Raw genomic sequence first — 15307 nt, forward strand, 5'->3', positions numbered from 1 at the left:
CTCTATCATCCTGCATCTCCTGCATCCCTCTGTCTCTCCTGCGTCCCCTGAATCCCTGCCTCCAGCATCCAGCATCCTTCCTGCACCTCCTGCATCTACACCTCCCTCATCCCGTGTCCCTCCTGCATCCCTGTCTCCATCATCCTGCACCTCCTGCACCCACACCTCCCCCATCCTGCATCCCCCCCGTGTCTCTTCTGCATCTCCTGCATCCCCTAAACCCTGCCTCCATCCTCCTGCACCCCTCCTGCACCCCCGCCTTGATCATCCCGCATCCCTCCTGCAACTCCCGTGTCCCTCCTGCACCCCTGCCTCTATCACCCTGAATCCCCCCTGCACCTCCTGCATCCCCTCCATCTCCTGCACCGCCTGCATCTCCTTCATATCTCCTTCATCCCCTGCATCCCTCCTGCATCCCCTCCATCTCCTGCATCCCTCCTGCATCTCTTGCACCCTGCCAGCATCCTTTGCCTCCATCCTTCTGCATCTCCTGCATCCCTCCTGCACCCCTGCCTTGATCACCCTGCATCCCCCCTGCATCCCCTTCACCTCCTGCATCTCCTTTGTCCCTCCTGCACCCCCTGCACCCCCTCCATCCCCTGCACCCCCTCCACCTCCTGGGGGGGACCACCAGGGGGACCCCCGAGCTGTGGGGGACAGGACTGAGCCCCGGCAGCGCTGCTGGCCCGCTGGGGACCGGGAGGGACCGAGGGGGACCGAGGGGGACTGAGGGGGACCGGGGGGGACCCCCTCGGCCAGCCCCGCGCAGCGCCGTGCCCCACTCCGGGCGGCAGCGCTGGCGCCCGCACGGCTTCAGGCGGCTCCGCGTCATTCCCCGCCGCCGCCCAATCAGAAGCGGTATCTCGGCGTAAAGCCCGCCCTCCGGCCTGAGCGGGCCAATCGGATGGCGCGCACGGGCGCGGTGGGGCTCCCGCGCCGAGGCCGCCGGGAGGGGAGGGGAGGAGGAAGAGGAGGAGGGGGCCGGGGGGTGATGGCGCTGCGCAGGGCGCTGAGCGCGGCGGGGGCGAGGTGGGGGCACCTTGGGGGGGGGGTGGGGGGCATTTTGGGGGGGGTACCGGGAGGAGGGGGGCACGGGGAGGGGGTGCGTGGGGAGGGGGGGCTGGGGGGGTGCATATGGGGGGGGTGCATATGGGGGGGGTGCATATTGGGGGGGGTGCATTGGGGGGGGTGCATGGGGAGGGGGTGTATGGGGAGGGGGTGTCCGGGGGGGGTGCATGGGGGGGTGCATAGGGGGGTGCACGGGGAGGGGGGGTCTGCAGGGAGAAAGGGGGTGCATGGGGGGGGTGCATGGGGAGGGGGTGCATGGGGGGGGCACGGGGGGGTGCACGGGGACGGGGGGAGTTGGGGGGGGCTGTATGGGGCTGGGGGTGCACTGGGAAGGGGGGGTCTGCAGGGAGAAAGGGGGTGCACGGGGGGGTTGCATGGGGCAAGGGGGGCTTCGGGGGGGGCTGCACGGGGCTGGGGGGTGCATTGGGGAAGGGGGGGGTCTGCAGGGGGAGGGGGTGGACGGGGGGGTTGCTTGGGGGGGATACATGGGAGGGGGGGTGCACGGGGGGGGCTGCACATAAGGGGGGGGCACGCTTAGGGCTGGGGGCCCTGCGGTTTGGGGGGGTGCATTTGGGGAGGGGGTGACCGCAGAGGTGGGTGTGCATGGAGGGGGGGGGATGGGAGGGGCACCCTTGGGGGTGGTGATGGAGGTGGGGGGGCACCCAGGGGCTAGTGGGGGGTGCACAGGGAGGGGGCGCACCCCTGGTGGGGCGGGGGGGGGTCAGTTTGCAAGAGGCAGGGGCGCACCCATACATAGGGCGAGGAGACTTGGGGGGGTGTCACACCCCTCTGCTCTATTTTGGGGTGTGCGTGGGGACCCCCCCCCAATATTTACGCCCCCCCAGCAGGTGGGCGCAGCAGCGGCTGTGCTGCACGGCGCGGGGGGGTGACACCATCTTCGCCGTGTCCTCCGGCCACGGGCGCTGCGGGGTGGCCGTCATCCGCACCAGCGGGCCGGGCAGCGGGGGGGCCCTAAAAAGCCTCACGGGGCGCCCCCAGCTGCCCCCCCCCCGCGTCATGGCCCTGCGCCGCATCCGGGACCCCGCCACCGCCGAGCCCTTGGACCGCGGCCTCGTCGTCTGGTTCCCAGGTTAGGGGTTAAAGGGGGGGGTGTGGGGGGGTGCCTGGCTGGTTTTGGGTGCTCACGGTGGGTTTTGGGTGCCTGGGGGGGTGTCTCGGTGCATGGAAAGGGTTTTTTTTGCGGGGGGGGCTGGGTGCCCCCCATGGCACGGTGCAGCCCCTCTTGGTGTCCCTGGCACTGTGGGGTTGGGGCTGTGTGGGGTCAACGCTGCCCCATTGTCCCCAACCCTAAGCTTGGCCTCTGGTGGGGGGCTCCCTGCTGCTCCCCCTCCCCAAATCCCTATGGGGATCCCTGGTGCTGTGGGTCTGGGCGCCTGGAAAGGGGTTTTTGGGGGGGGGGTCTGGGTGCCCACCATGGCACGGCACAGCCCCTCTTGGCATCCCCTAAACTCTGCTGCTGGTGGGGGGCTCCCTGCTGCTCCCCCTCCCCAAATCCCTTTGGGGACCCCCGGTGCCACCCATTTGAGCTGTGCCCGGGGCTCCCCGCACCCCACAGGTCCCCACAGCTTCACGGGCGAGGACTGCGCCGAGCTGCACGTGCACGGCGGGCCGGCGGTGCTGAGCGGCGTGCTGCGGGCGCTGGGTGAGTTCCCCCGACCCCAACCCCAATCCCCTCGCGTCCTGCATCCCGGGGTGCTCCCCCAAGCTCGGGGCTCACCCGTCGGCCCCGTGGCAGGGCGCCTACCCGGGCTGCGCCCCGCCGAGCCGGGCGAATTCACGCGGCGAGCTTTCCACCGCGGCAAACTGGACCTGACGGCGGCCGAGGGGCTCGGGGACCTCATCCACGCCGAGACGGAGGCGCAGCGGCGCCAGGCGCTGAGGCAGATGGAGGGCGAGCTGGGGAGGCTCTACCAGCGCTGGAGCGAGACCCTCACCCAGGTAAAAGGGGGTGTTTTTGGGGTGGGGGGGGGTGTCCGGGTGCTTGGGTTTTTCTCCTTCGGCGCATGGTGTGCGTTGGGGACGCGGTGGCCGGCCCCGCGCAGCCTCGTCCCCCTCGCTGCCCCCCCAGGCTCTTGCCCACCTCGAAGCCTACATCGACTTCAGCGAGGATGACAACGTGGAGGAAGAGGTGTTGTCTCGAGGTAAGGGGGCGGCGGGGGGGGGGCACGGCACCTTGTCCCTGCTGTCGTGTCCCCCCCCCCCCGCCCTCACCGACGTGTCCCCGCAGTGGACGCGGCCGTGCGGGCGCTGGAGCAGGAGCTCGGAGCCCACCTGCAGGACGGGCGCCGGGGGGAGCTGCTCCGCGGGGGGGTCCACGCAGTCATCGCCGGCCCCCCCAACGTGGGGAAGAGCAGCCTGCTCAACCTGCTGTGTGAGTGGGGCGCGGGGGGGGCTGCTGGTGACATTTAACCCCCCCACCCATCCCCTCATTTTGGGGACAGCAGCCACCTCCCCATCCCCGATGACGCTGCGCGGCCAGGAGGTCCCCGGCGTCGCCCCCACCCTGAGCTCCCCGTCTCCCTCCCCCCCCCCCGCCCCGTTTTCCCCCCTCCCCAGGCCAGCGCCCGGCAGCCATCGTGTCACCAGTGGCGGGCACCACGCGGGACGTGGTGGAGGTGTCCCTAAATGTCACCGGTTACCCCGTGGTGCTGAGCGACACCGCCGGGCTGCGCGACACCACCGACCCCGTGGAGCGCGAGGGCGTCAGCCGCGCACGGGACCGGTGAGCTGGGGACCAGGATTGGGGGGGGGGGGGACACAGACAGGATTGGGGGGCACCCCCCCACACATTTTACGGTGTCAGGATGTGGCCCCGTGCCCCTGTCCCCGCAGGTTGCAGCGGGCAGACCTGGTGCTGGCCGTGCTGGACGCCACGGCCGTGCCCGCCGAGCCGGCGGCGCTGGGGGCTGCCGTGGGGTCCCTGGTGCCCCCCGCCGCCCCCTGCATCCTGGTGCTCAACAAGGCCGACCTGCTGAGGGGGGACGCGGGGGCTCTGCGTGCCGCTTGCACCCAGGGCCCCCCCGTGCCCCCCGCCACCCTTCTCTCCTGCAAAACCGGCGACGGCACCGAGCGCCTGCTGGAGCTGCTGGGGCAGCAGCTGGCGCAGCTGTAAGCGCACGGGGCGGGTTTTGGGGAGGGGACACCGCTTTTCCCATCCCTGTACGGGCACGGGGGGGTGCTGCAGGGTGGTTTTTTTTTTATTTTTTTGCCCCCTCCCTAGGTGTGGAGACCCCCTAGCCGGCTCGCCCAGCCTGACTCAGCGCCGGCACAGCCAGCACCTGGGGGACTGCGCGGCCGCCCTGGCGCGCTACGGCCGGCACCGCGCGCGGGACCTGGGGCTGGCGGCCGAGCAGCTGAGGCTGGCGCGGCGGCACCTGGGGCGCATCACCGGGCACGTGGGGGCCGAGGACGTCCTCGACATCATCTTCAGGGATTTCTGCGTCGGCAAGTGACGGAGAGCAGCCAGGGCACGGCCCCCCCCCCCCCTCCCACCTCACCCCAGTAATAGGATTAAACCGCGGTGCCTTGGGTTGCTTCTGGCATCCTTTTTTCCTGCCCCCCTCTGTGCCCCCTGCTGCGGTCCCCGTGGCAGGATGCTGTGATTTTTTTTTTTTTATTTTTTTTCCCTTGGCTGTGGGGTGGGGGGAGTATGTCCTGAGCCCCAGCTATGGAAAAAAAGCAGTGGGAAAGGCCGCGTTTCCTGGCCAGGAGGATAAACAAGGAGCTGGAGTGTCTGGAATGGAAAAACCTTGGCTTCACCCCTGGGCATCTCCTTCCCATAGCACGGCACGGGGCTCTGGGGGATGTGGGGCCCGTCCTGACATCCCAAACGCCTTCCCCAGGGCAGTGGTTTTTGGGGTCCCAGCCCCCAGCGTGGCCCCACAGCCCCAGTTTGGTGCCTGGGTGCCCCCCAGCTCTCACCCCCACCCGCTCTGTGGCTGCTTTGTGGGCTCGGTGGGGTTGGGGAAGGCCCTAAAAGTGGGGGTTCCTGGGGGTGCTTGTCCTTCTCCCCCCCTCATTTGGGGTCTGGGGTTATTTGTGGTGGAGCTCTAGGGGCTCCTCCAGCAGCGAGGGGGTCCCTGAGCTCCCCAGCTGGGCTGCACGGGGGGGGGCAGGGGCCAAGCCCTGCTGTCCCCCCCCCCCCATCCCACCCTGTCCCTGCACTTTGGGAACAGGGTGACCTGGTGCTGTCCCCGTGCCTCGGGACACCCACATCACGTGGCTTTGTGTGGCGTGGGGGGGGTCCCAAATGGCACCCAAGGGTGCTGGTTAGGGTCGGGGACCCTCCGGTGGGCCCCGGGGTGCTACGTGCCGGGGGCAAGGTGCTGGTGGCGTGCGGGCAGCGCAGGAGGGGGGCGTCCCGGCAGGAGGGGTGTCAGGAAAAGCTTCTTTAAACAGGAAGGCGAGGGAAGCGGGGCCATAAATCGGGGCCATAAATCAGAGCGTGGCAGCGGTGATTAATCACCGGGCTCGGCCCCTCCTGCACGCGCTGCTGCGCCCCGGCCCCCCCCCACCCTGCGTGACAAAAGCCAGGACGCCAGGGTCCCCGGGGACCCCAGGGATTTGGGGAGGGGTGGGTTGGGTGGGGTGGGGGGGCTGCCTGGGCTTTGCTCCTGGGCTGGGGGCTCACGGTTCTGGTGCCCGAGGGGTTCCCATGGGGGGGGGGGGAAAGCTCCGGATTTGCCATCGGGGGTGGGTTTCGTGGGGTGGGGGAGGATTGCGGCCACCCAAAGGGATGCCTGAACCCACAGCCCCCCCCCCTCTTTAAATCTGGGGGTCCTCACCCCTTGTGCCCCCATCCCTTGCGCCCCCTCCCCTCGCCCCCCCTCCCCTCCCCTCCCATCCCCATCATTTCGGGGCAGCCTTTTGGCCGCCGCTCGGCCCCTTCTGGGAACAGCCCCCCCCCGCCTCCCCACCGCGCTCTTCCTGGCTGCCGTTTCCTCCTCCAGGCTGCCCATCTGCAGCGGGGACGGGATGTTCCCATTTTCCCCCCCCACTCCCCTTTCAGCCCTGGCCTTTGCGCCCCCTCCTCCCACCTCTTTTCCCACCCCCCCCCCACACTTTGGGCATCGCAGCAGACGCATGGCGAGAGCCGTGGCGGTGCCGAGCGCTGCCTCTATTTCCGAGCGTGTGGGGAGGGGGTGGCTTGGGTTGGGTGGGGAAGGGGAGAAATGGGGGGGGGGATGCGACCCCGCTCCCCGCTGGCTCCCGCTTGCAGTTTTCCATCGGTGCAGTGGGAAACGCCGCTCCAGGCTTGTCCTGCTCCTGTCCTCCAGCCCCTCGCCGCGGCTCCCCCCGCGCCGCTCGGCCGCTAGCCGCTGCAGGGAGAGCGGGATCAGGCCCCTGCTCTGCACCCAGGGGTTGGGGGCTTCTCCCACGCCCGCCCCCCCCCCCCCCCCTCACCTGGGGTTCCTCGGCGTGGCCACGTGCGGCTCCATCAGCTTCTGCAGCAACCGCTCCATCTCCTCCATGCTCATTTTGCCTGGTGGGGCGAGAGCAGCGGGGGCTGAGCCAGCCTGGAGGGGGACCCTCGTTGCAGGGGGGGGTCGGTGCCCACCCTAGGATGACCGGGGGGCTGTTGGGGTTGGGGACGGACTCACTGATGCTGCTGAAGATGCTGGGGTTCCTCAGAGAATCCGTGTAGGAGCTGGGGCTGGCGAAGGGTCCCGGTCGCACGCTGCCCCCCAGGGTCCCCGGCACCCACAAGCCGGTGAAGTCGAAGGTGTCAATCCGCTAAGGGACAGGGGGCACGGTGCTGGCTCTCAGGGCCCTGTCCCACACCACGGGACCGGTGCCGCGCTCGGCATGGCCACCGAGGGCTCCCGGCACCTCTGGGGAGCAGGGTCCAAGGGTGGCACCGCTGCTTGTCCCTGCCCCGGGGTGCGCCGCGGCACCGGGCAAAAGCGCAGGACCAAAAATTCGGGTAAAAAAATGCAAGGCTGAAAAGCGCACGGGGAAAAAGCGCATGGGAAAAAGTACATGGGCAGAAGTGCAGGTCTGAAAATGCAGGGGTAAAAAACGCAAGGCTGAAAAAAGGCACGTGGAGAAGTGGCCGTGCAAAAGCGCACGGGAGAAAGTGCGGGTCCGAAAACGCAGGGGTAAAAAGGCAAGGCTGGAAAGTGCTCGTGCAAAGGTGCTCGTGCAAAAGTGCCCGTGCCAAAGAAGGCTGCGTGTGCCCAGCCTCGCGCCCTCCCAAAGCGGCCGTGGAAGTCACCCGGGGCTGTCCCCGTGCCCCAGCTGCCCCCTCACCTTGGAGCCCTCGCAGATGCTGAGCTGCTGCTTCAAGTAGTTGGTTTGCAGGGCGGCTTTGCTCTTCTCCCCCAGCTCCTTGCCGAGCTGCTCCTTCTCCGCCAGCAGCTTCTTCTTCTCCTCCTGGCCGCCCTTCAGCTGCTTGTCGGCCTCCTGCAGCCGCTTCTCCAGCTCCTGCCTCACCCGGGTGCCGTTGAAGTGGCACTGCAGCAGGTTCAGCTCGCAGGCGCCCTTCTCCTGGTACACGGCCTCGTGGTTCTTCTGCTGGAGGAAGAACTCCTCGGCGCGCTGCATCAGCCGCCGCAGGTCCTCGTGCGTGGAGCTGCAGCTGTAGGGGTTGATCGTGTCCCTGATGCGCTGCAGGGAGATGCTGAACTCGGAGCGCAGGAGGTTGCACTCGCGCTTCTGCAGCTCCAGCTGGGATTTGGTGGCCGTGTGCTGGGTCTGGGTCCTGAGCAGCTCCTGCTGGCAGCCCTCATGCTCCTGCTTGGCCTTGGCCAGCTCCGCGCTCCCCTTGGCGCAGTTGTTCTCCAGCTCCTTCCTCGCCAGGGCCGTCTGGTCCAGCTGGCTCCGCAGCTGCGCCTTCTCGGCTGCACGGGGTGAGGGGGGGCAGAGGGTTGGGGTGCATGGTGTGCCCCCCCCTGCCCACCCGCGCCCTCTCCCACCCCATGTGGCATCGCGGGGTGATGTCCCTGCCCGGCCCCAGGGGGGAGAGGTGTGCTTCGGGGGGTGCCCTGGGGGTGCTGGGGGTCCCCGGAGGGCTGGGGGGGGGGGAGGATGGTGGGTTGGGGTCGGGGCCCCCCTTACCGCTGCAGTTGGCATTGATGAGGTTGACGGTCAAGTGGTAATCGTCCAGCATCAACTTCTGGAAGACGATGGCCTTCATCATTTCCTGCATCTGGGTGAAGGAAAGGGAGGGGGTCAGCACAGTTTGTAGGACGCCCCCCCCCCCAACACCTCCCTCTGGCACCACCACCCCCCCCCCAGTCGGCAGCGGTGGCCCCGGGGGCTCACCCAGGAGGTGGAAACCCCACTGATGGGCGCTCCAAGGGCTTGGGGATGGGGGCACATCATCACCACCCACCCCAAACCCCTTCCTCCATCCCTTGGGGGTGGGTTAAATAGGGTTTTTCCCCCCCCCTCCCCATCCCAGCTCTCACCTTAGGGGTGGCGTTGGGGAGCTGGCTGCTGTTGCACTTGTCCAGCTCGCGCTGCACCTTCTGCAGGGCGCCCTGCAGCCCCTGCTTCTCCTTCAGGGTGGTGTTGAGGGTGCGGGTCAGGTTGGCGTTCCTGCCGCTCAGGGTGATGATCTTGTTGTAGCGGTCCTGCATCTGCTCCTCCAGCAGCCGGAGGTGCGTGTCGGTGCCCGCGTGCGCGTTGCCGTAGACCATGAAGAGCACCAGCCCCAGGATGATGAGGAACTGGATGAGGGAGGTGAAGAGGAAGACGTACTTCATGTAGAAGCCGCAGTCCCGCCTGGGCATCGCCTCCTTGGTCTCCAACCCGAACTTGGCCATGGCGTAGCCGCTCTTCTCCATGCTCCCCCGCGGCTCTGCTCACCCCACCCCACGGCAGCCCCTTTCAATGGGGCCGCGCCGGGGTGGAGCTTGCTCCCCGGAGCCGTGTTTATATTGCTCTATTTAATATTTCCTTCTGCTGGGCTCCTTCCTGCCTCTCCGGATGCCTCGGGACCTGCCGGGTTATCACAGTGCAGCTTCTGTTTGCAGGAGGGCTATTGTTCCCGGCTGCTGGCAGACGGGGGGCCAAGCGCAGCCTCTCTCCCCCCCCCCCCCATGAGGGATCAGCTCTCCCCTGGGACCCCATTCCCCCGCCTCGCCCCGCACGCGAGGAAATCGGCGATGGATGTGGGCACCGCAGGGTGCCGGGGTGGGGAATGGGTGAGGGTGGGTGCAGCCGTGGGGCTGGGAGCCCAGAGGCCAGGCGGGGTGCCCCGGCCCATGGGGTGGTCTCAAATCCCATCAAAGTTGGCCTCAAACCCCATTGAAGGTGGCCTCGACCCCATTGCCTGCATCAGCACCGATCTGGGGGGATGCCAAGCACGTGCAGGACGAGCCCCCGGGGGCTTTGCCATCCTGTGCCACGGGGGTGCGGGGCTGCAGCCACCCGTCCCGCTTGATTTGGGGTCCCCAGAGCGGAGCGGTGAGCCCAGGGGGGGGACACAACGCCCAGCTTGGGGACAGGCTGCGACACGGAGCATCTCCACCATCCCGGATCCCGGCTCTGTGCTGAACGGGGCCACCTTTGGGTCCCGACCACCGCGTGCGTCCCCATCCCCGCTCCATGGGGCCCTTCCCCAGCCGGCACCGAAGGATGCCTGGACCCCGGTGGGGGGGGGGCTCAGCGGGGGGGGTGCCGAGGTGCTGGCGCTGACCCTGCTGCAGCCGAGCCGCTCGCCGTTTCCTGCCTTCTCGCTGTGCCACGCTCCCTGGGGCCCGCGAGTGTCTGCGGTGCCGGGGACGGTGTCGGTCCCAAATCCATTCTCAGCTACCGCGTTTCCTTCCTGAGCTGCAAATAACGGTGACTCACCCCCTCCGCTCCCCCCCGGCCCCGCCGTGGGGACGCTGTCTGGGCTCTGCTGGCCCCTGACCCCGCTGCTGGCTCCGGACCCCGGCGCGGCGCTGCCTTCGCCGATGGGATGCTCAGCGCAGCCACGCGGTCCCCGAGGGCTCTCTGCGTCCTTTGGGGTGCCCGGGCATCCCCACGGGGCATCCCCTGGTGGCTCAGTCCCCCTGCCACGTGCCCACCCTGCCTCTTTGTCCCATTTTCCAATTAGCCGCCCATCTATAATTAATCCTTCCTGTGCCAAGGGCTGGCGCTGCATCGAGGTCGGGCCATGGGAACGGGTCCTGCCCATCCCAAATCGTTGGGTATGGGACCGTTGGGTTTGGGACCCCATTGCAGCCCCCCCCCTTTGTCTCAGCCTCGCCTGGCTGCCCACCGTGGGGGTCGCTGGGGGCGATTTTCAAGGGTTTGGTGTGTTGGGGGGTGGGGGGGGGCCGGATGCCTGCGCTCGGCCTCTCGCAGCCGCCCTGCCCTCTGCACAGGATATCGCTGTGGCAGCGGCAGGAAAATCGGCACCTTTCCTGGAAACCGTCCTTCGAGGAGATCAAAGGAGCTGGGAAGTGGCTGCGAAACAGCAGCAGCTGCTGGTCCCTGTCCCCACACCCCCTCCCACCCCCCCTCCCCAGCTCGGCCCCACAGCCCCTATCAGCCCCCACCCTGGGGGTACCCGGGGTTGCCAAGTGCCCTCCCTCTGCCTCCTGCTGCCCGCTCTTGGGGTGCTGCTGATTAGCAGGGCTAATTGGAGTTGGCTGAGCTGTGCACACCCCAAAATCGTGCCATGCTTTTGGCTGCAGGTCAAAGACTTCGCGCTAGGGGTGTCTGCAGGCACTGGGGTGTGTGGAGCCCCCCCCGTGCCAAATCCCTCGAGGCCGAGAGCCCTGACCCGGCACCGGTGCTTGCGGCGAGGTAAGCGACGTCTCTGCATGTATGGGATGTTTCTGGACCAAACTTGAGCAATATTTTGTACCCATCAAGCTTAAGCATTATTTTCTATCCGTGAACTGGCTTCATTTTTAGGTGAGTAGTAGCCGGGAGGGGTGGGGGGGGTTGACCGCAGGTTAACCACAGCAGGTGCTTGACCACCACGTCTGTTTAATCCGCGGATAAACGCAGTTAATGATTAATAAACCCTTTTGGATAACCTCGGGACGTGATCCTGTTCTGATAAATCGGCTGCGACAAGCAGGTGGTGGCCAGCAAAAGCTTCCAGCACCCCAAAAAGCCCCAGCCCTGCCCCTGGGTGCCCACGGTGCGGGGGGACGTGGGTGAGGGCAGCGCCGGTGGTCTCGCTGCGACGGCTCCGCTCTGATGCTGCCCAGCACAGCGGGGCTGAGCTGCTGCTGGGTCCCAGTGCTAAGGGGCGCTGTGGGACTGGGAATGATGGGCACGGCCCCGGCACCCCCAGCACCCCGCTTCGGCTCAGCCCGGGTGGGTGCAGGAGGGGGCCGTGGCCGTGCCGGCGCGGTGGCGGTGCCGTAGCCAAGCGTGGTCGGTGTGCTGGTAAAAAAAAGGGGGTGGGGGGGGGCAGGAAGGATGCTGCGGGGCTTCAGCCTTTCCTGCAAGAGAGGGGACAGCCTCGAGTGAGCGGGGACACCGGTGACAAAAGGGGCGCGATGGCACCTGCAGAGCTGTGCCCGCGAGGGGTTGTGCTGGAGAAGCCCCCTCCCCAAGGTGCCCAGCCCCCTGACCCCACAAAGCAGCAGGGCAGCCCCCACAAAATGTACCGGGAAGGGGGGCACCTGCGCCTGGCCGTGCGGGACCCCCCTCTCCGCCGTCGCTGCGCCTCCGCCTCGGCCGCGTAGTCCCTCCTGCGGGCAGAGCAGAGCCGTGTCGGGGGGCACCGCAGCCCTGGGGGGGCACCCAGGGGGGGCACGGCAAAGGGATGGGACCCTCACAGGTTTTTCTCGAGCTCTTTCTGCCGAGCCTCACACTTCTCCCCGCGTGCCCGCAGCGTTCGCCGCTGCTCCTCCGCCTCCTCCAGCCGCCGCCGCAGCCCCTTCGCCTCCTCCGTGCCCTGCGCCAGCTCCTCTGCGGGGCGAAGGGGCACCCCAAAACCTGAGCCACCCGGCTGGGCATCGTCCCCAGGGGGTGGGTGGCCAGGTCAGCAACCCGGGGCTGGGGTCCCAGGGGACGGACAGACGGACAGACGGACGCACCTTGCAGAGCCGCGTTCCTGCGGGCCAGCTCAGCCCGCTCGCGCCGCAGCGCCAGCGCCTCGTCCCGCAGCGCCGTGGCGTTGGCCTCCAGCCTGGCCTGGGGACAGGGGACACGGCGGCGTGGGAATGGGGTGGGCAGCATCGTCCCGGCTCCTCAGCTGCTGCCCGCCCTCCCCGGTGTCCCCAGAGCAACCCCTCGTGCTCCCGGTGACTTTGTGTCCCCCTCGTCACGCTGGGGAGGTTTCTCCAGGAGGTGGGGATGTGGATTTGGGGGGAAAAACTCATCCCCTGGAGCAAAGCCTGGACAGCCTGAGCGCAGCCTTGGTGAGGATGCACGGGGGGCACAGAGGGAGCCCCGACCTGCTCAGCCTCTACGGGTGCCTCGTGGGGGCCGGGGGCTCCTGCTCTCCGTGAGCTCGCTCCAGCCGTGTCCCCGCGGCCGGCGCCAGCCCCGGGGACGCCGGAGCATTTTCCAGCCCCTCCAGGCCATTGTTTGGCCGGATGGCAGAGGAGAGGTGGGCCCCGCTCTTCCTCCGGCCGCGGCCGCAACGCTGGGGCCAAGCCCTTTCCCAGCTGGGTCCACAGCTAAAAATACCTCGGAGGAGAGAGGAGAAGAGAGGAGAGGAGAGGCAGCTCCGCACCGGCCTCCGGCCTCCGTGGCTGCTTTGGGATGGGTTAATTATACGTGTGGAGTGCCTCGGTTTGGGAGCTGCTAAGAATAGCTGCCCCCCAGCCAGGCGCGAGGAACCAGAGGGGGGCTTTCCACACCCCAACTGCCACTGGGATTTTCCACGAGCATGCCCCAAATCCCCCCGGAGATGGAGCATCGACACGGTTTTGGCCATTGCGCCGCGCCAGGAGCCGCCTCCCCAACCTTCCTGGGCAGCGTTCCTCTCCCCACATGCATCCAACCCCACAGCAGGGTCTGAGGGGCCGGGGACCCTCCCAGTCCCCATCCCCGCAGCACCTACCGCCCGCTCCCGGCAGGACGCCAAGCTGGAATTGAGCTTCTTGCCCTCCTGGCGTGCTCGGGCGAGCTCCCGGCGCCGAGCATCCTCTGCCCGCGCGCTCTCGGCCGCGGCGCGCTGCAGCCGGGCACGATCCTGCTCCAGCTCGGCCAGGCGCAGCTCCAGCACCCGGCTCTCGTTGGCAGCCCGCTCCCGGCAGCCCCGCAGCATCCCCAGAGCCTCCGAACGCCACAGCAGCACGGCCACCGAGACCGTCACCGCCGCCACCAGCACCAGCAGCCCCGCGCACAGCCCCAGCACCTTCAGCGTGGCTTTGGGCACCGCGGGGTCCATGCCGGGGAGGGGGAACGGGGACGCTCGTGGCCGCCCGGGGTGTGCCCGGGTTGCTCCGGGTGCTGCCCGTGGGGGGTTTTTTTCTGCCCAGCGCCGCTTTGGGCTGTGGTTTCTCGCAGGTCACAGCCCATCACGGGCTTGGTTTGCGCAGCGCGTGGGAGGGTGCTCGGCCCCGGCCGTGGGTAAATTCGGCCGGGCCAAACCCACGCCGTGCCGGGAGAGGGGCTGGCCTGATGCTGGAGCAACAAAACACTTTGGGTTTTCATGAGTTTTTATTGGAAAATAGCTCAAACCCACCTAACCGCGCAGTATCTGTGAACCCCTTGCTTAAAAGCAGCCCCAGGGCAGTGCCAGGTCTCCGTCCCTTTGCCTTTGCCCCCTCCCCATCGCACAGGGGCCAGCATTTTGCAGAAGGCCTCCCCAGGGTGTCCCCACGCGACGTCCCCATGGTGGGAACTGCCACCACCAGCTCCAAACCAGCAGGATGGGAACCGTAACCCCCTTGCCCCGCGGGGCCGGGGTACAAGCCAGGTCCGTGTTCTCGCGGCTCCGTGCTCAAAGCAGCAGCGTCCCCAGGAAGAGCAGAGCCAGGAGGACGAGGGGCATGGCCACGCCGGGGAGCATCGCGCCGGTGCCACTCGAATGCCAGCTCTGTGCGGACCGGATCCTTGCCAAAGCGTCCCTGATCTGCGACTGGAGATTGCTCCTGGGGGGGGACAGCGAGAGTCAGGGGACAGCGCACGGGGCCGGGGCCACCGTGGGGGGAGCAGGGGGGAGCGGGGGTCTCACCTGTCCGTCTGCGCCTCCTCCAGCTGCTGCTGCTGCTGTTCCAGCTTCTCCTTGATCTCCCTGTTGTCCTCTAAAGGGGGGAGGTGACAGCGGGTGAGGGTCAGGGAGCAGGGGGACAGGGGTGTCCCAGGGGGCAGGGACCGGGGTGTCCCCAGTGCTCACCTTGCAGCTGCCCCACGTTGGCCTTCTGCTCATCCCCGTGGCTCTGCAGCTGGGCCAAACTCCGTGTCAGCTCCGAGACGCTGCTCTTCACCGTGTCCTGAGCGCGGGGACAGAAAGGGACAGGGGACACGGCCTCAGGCACCAGCTCTTTTCCCCCTCCCCGGGCTGGGAGCAGCGCGAAGCAAACCCCGCACTCCTTTCCCCTTGGGGGGGGGTGGGAGTCCCAGTAAGGGACCTCCCCCTCCCCATTTCCCCAGCACCTACCAGCTCGTTTCTGCAGCTCTCCCACTGCCCCTGCCTCTCGGCGAGGGACCTGTTGGTGACATCCAGCGCCCGGGCGAGGGACCTGTTGGTGACAGCCAGCACCTCGGCGAGGGACCTGTCGGTGGCGGCCAGCGCCTGCCACAGCGCGGCCACCTTCTCCTGCAGCACCTCCTGCGCCGTCCCCAGCTCCTCCAGCCTCTCCGAGCCCCGCGACGACTCCCGGGAGGAGACGAGGGCCGTGGCCACGACCACCAAGACCACCCCGATGGCCAGGCCCACGCACATCCCCCAGCATTGCCTGTAGAGGAGGCGGCAGCGCAGGCAGCAGTTCTCCATCCTGCCCGCGCCGCGCTGCGAATGCAGCGGCCACCCGAGCGCACGCGTGCGCTGGGAGGGATCTCCGAGCCCTGGTTTCATTTCCCCAATAGCGGGACTTTTCAGGAAATCCTGCGGGTTTTGCAAGCGCAGCACACGCAGAGGGGCACATGGAAGGGATGTTGCTTTTGGGAAGGGGGTGGGACGGCGGCTGGGGGTCCAGCGGGGTCGTCCCGGCACCCCGTGTCTGGGGTGGTTTTGTGGGGACCACTCCCCTGTGCCCCAGTCTTATGTCTTAGGGTTGGGGGCAGAGCTGGGGGGCTGTGGGGGTGCGGGGAGCCCCATGGGACCAGGGTCACGGGGCAGGGAATCCCCCAGGGCAAAGAGGGGGATGGGGTA

At 68.2% G+C, this 15307-nt stretch overlaps 3 protein-coding genes across 3 annotated transcripts; 1 reads left to right on the forward strand and 2 right to left on the reverse strand.

Annotated features, from left to right (window-relative positions):
• Nucleotides 1-991: 991 nt before the first annotated feature.
• On the forward strand, nt 992-4566 carry GTPBP3 (GTP binding protein 3, mitochondrial). The gene is made up of 9 exons (XM_032203914.1): nt 992-1029; nt 1917-2158; nt 2645-2731; nt 2825-3027; nt 3158-3230; nt 3317-3460; nt 3646-3811; nt 3922-4197; nt 4310-4566. The coding sequence occupies exons 1-9, from the start codon at nt 992-994 to the stop codon at nt 4539-4541; spliced, it is 1461 nt and encodes a 486-aa protein (XP_032059805.1). The 3' UTR covers nt 4542-4566.
• Nucleotides 4567-6243: 1677 nt separating this feature from the next.
• PLVAP (plasmalemma vesicle associated protein) lies at nt 6244-8876 on the reverse strand. Its single transcript, XM_032203775.1, has 6 exons — nt 8499-8876; nt 8146-8236; nt 7339-7928; nt 6690-6822; nt 6493-6571; nt 6244-6407 (listed from the first exon to the last, which is right to left on the reverse strand). The coding sequence occupies exons 1-6, from the start codon at nt 8874-8876 to the stop codon at nt 6401-6403; spliced, it is 1278 nt and encodes a 425-aa protein (XP_032059666.1). The 3' UTR covers nt 6244-6400.
• Nucleotides 8877-11812: 2936 nt separating this feature from the next.
• CCDC194 (coiled-coil domain containing 194) lies at nt 11813-13378 on the reverse strand. Its single transcript, XM_032203916.1, has 3 exons — nt 13049-13378; nt 12078-12174; nt 11813-11949 (listed from the first exon to the last, which is right to left on the reverse strand). The coding sequence occupies exons 1-3, from the start codon at nt 13376-13378 to the stop codon at nt 11813-11815; spliced, it is 564 nt and encodes a 187-aa protein (XP_032059807.1).
• Between the last annotated feature and the right edge of the window lie 1929 nt (nt 13379-15307).

Source organism: Aythya fuligula, chromosome 26 (genome assembly GCF_009819795.1).
Source record: "Aythya fuligula isolate bAytFul2 chromosome 26, bAytFul2.pri, whole genome shotgun sequence".
Classification (NCBI taxonomy): domain Eukaryota; kingdom Metazoa; phylum Chordata; class Aves; order Anseriformes; family Anatidae; genus Aythya; species Aythya fuligula.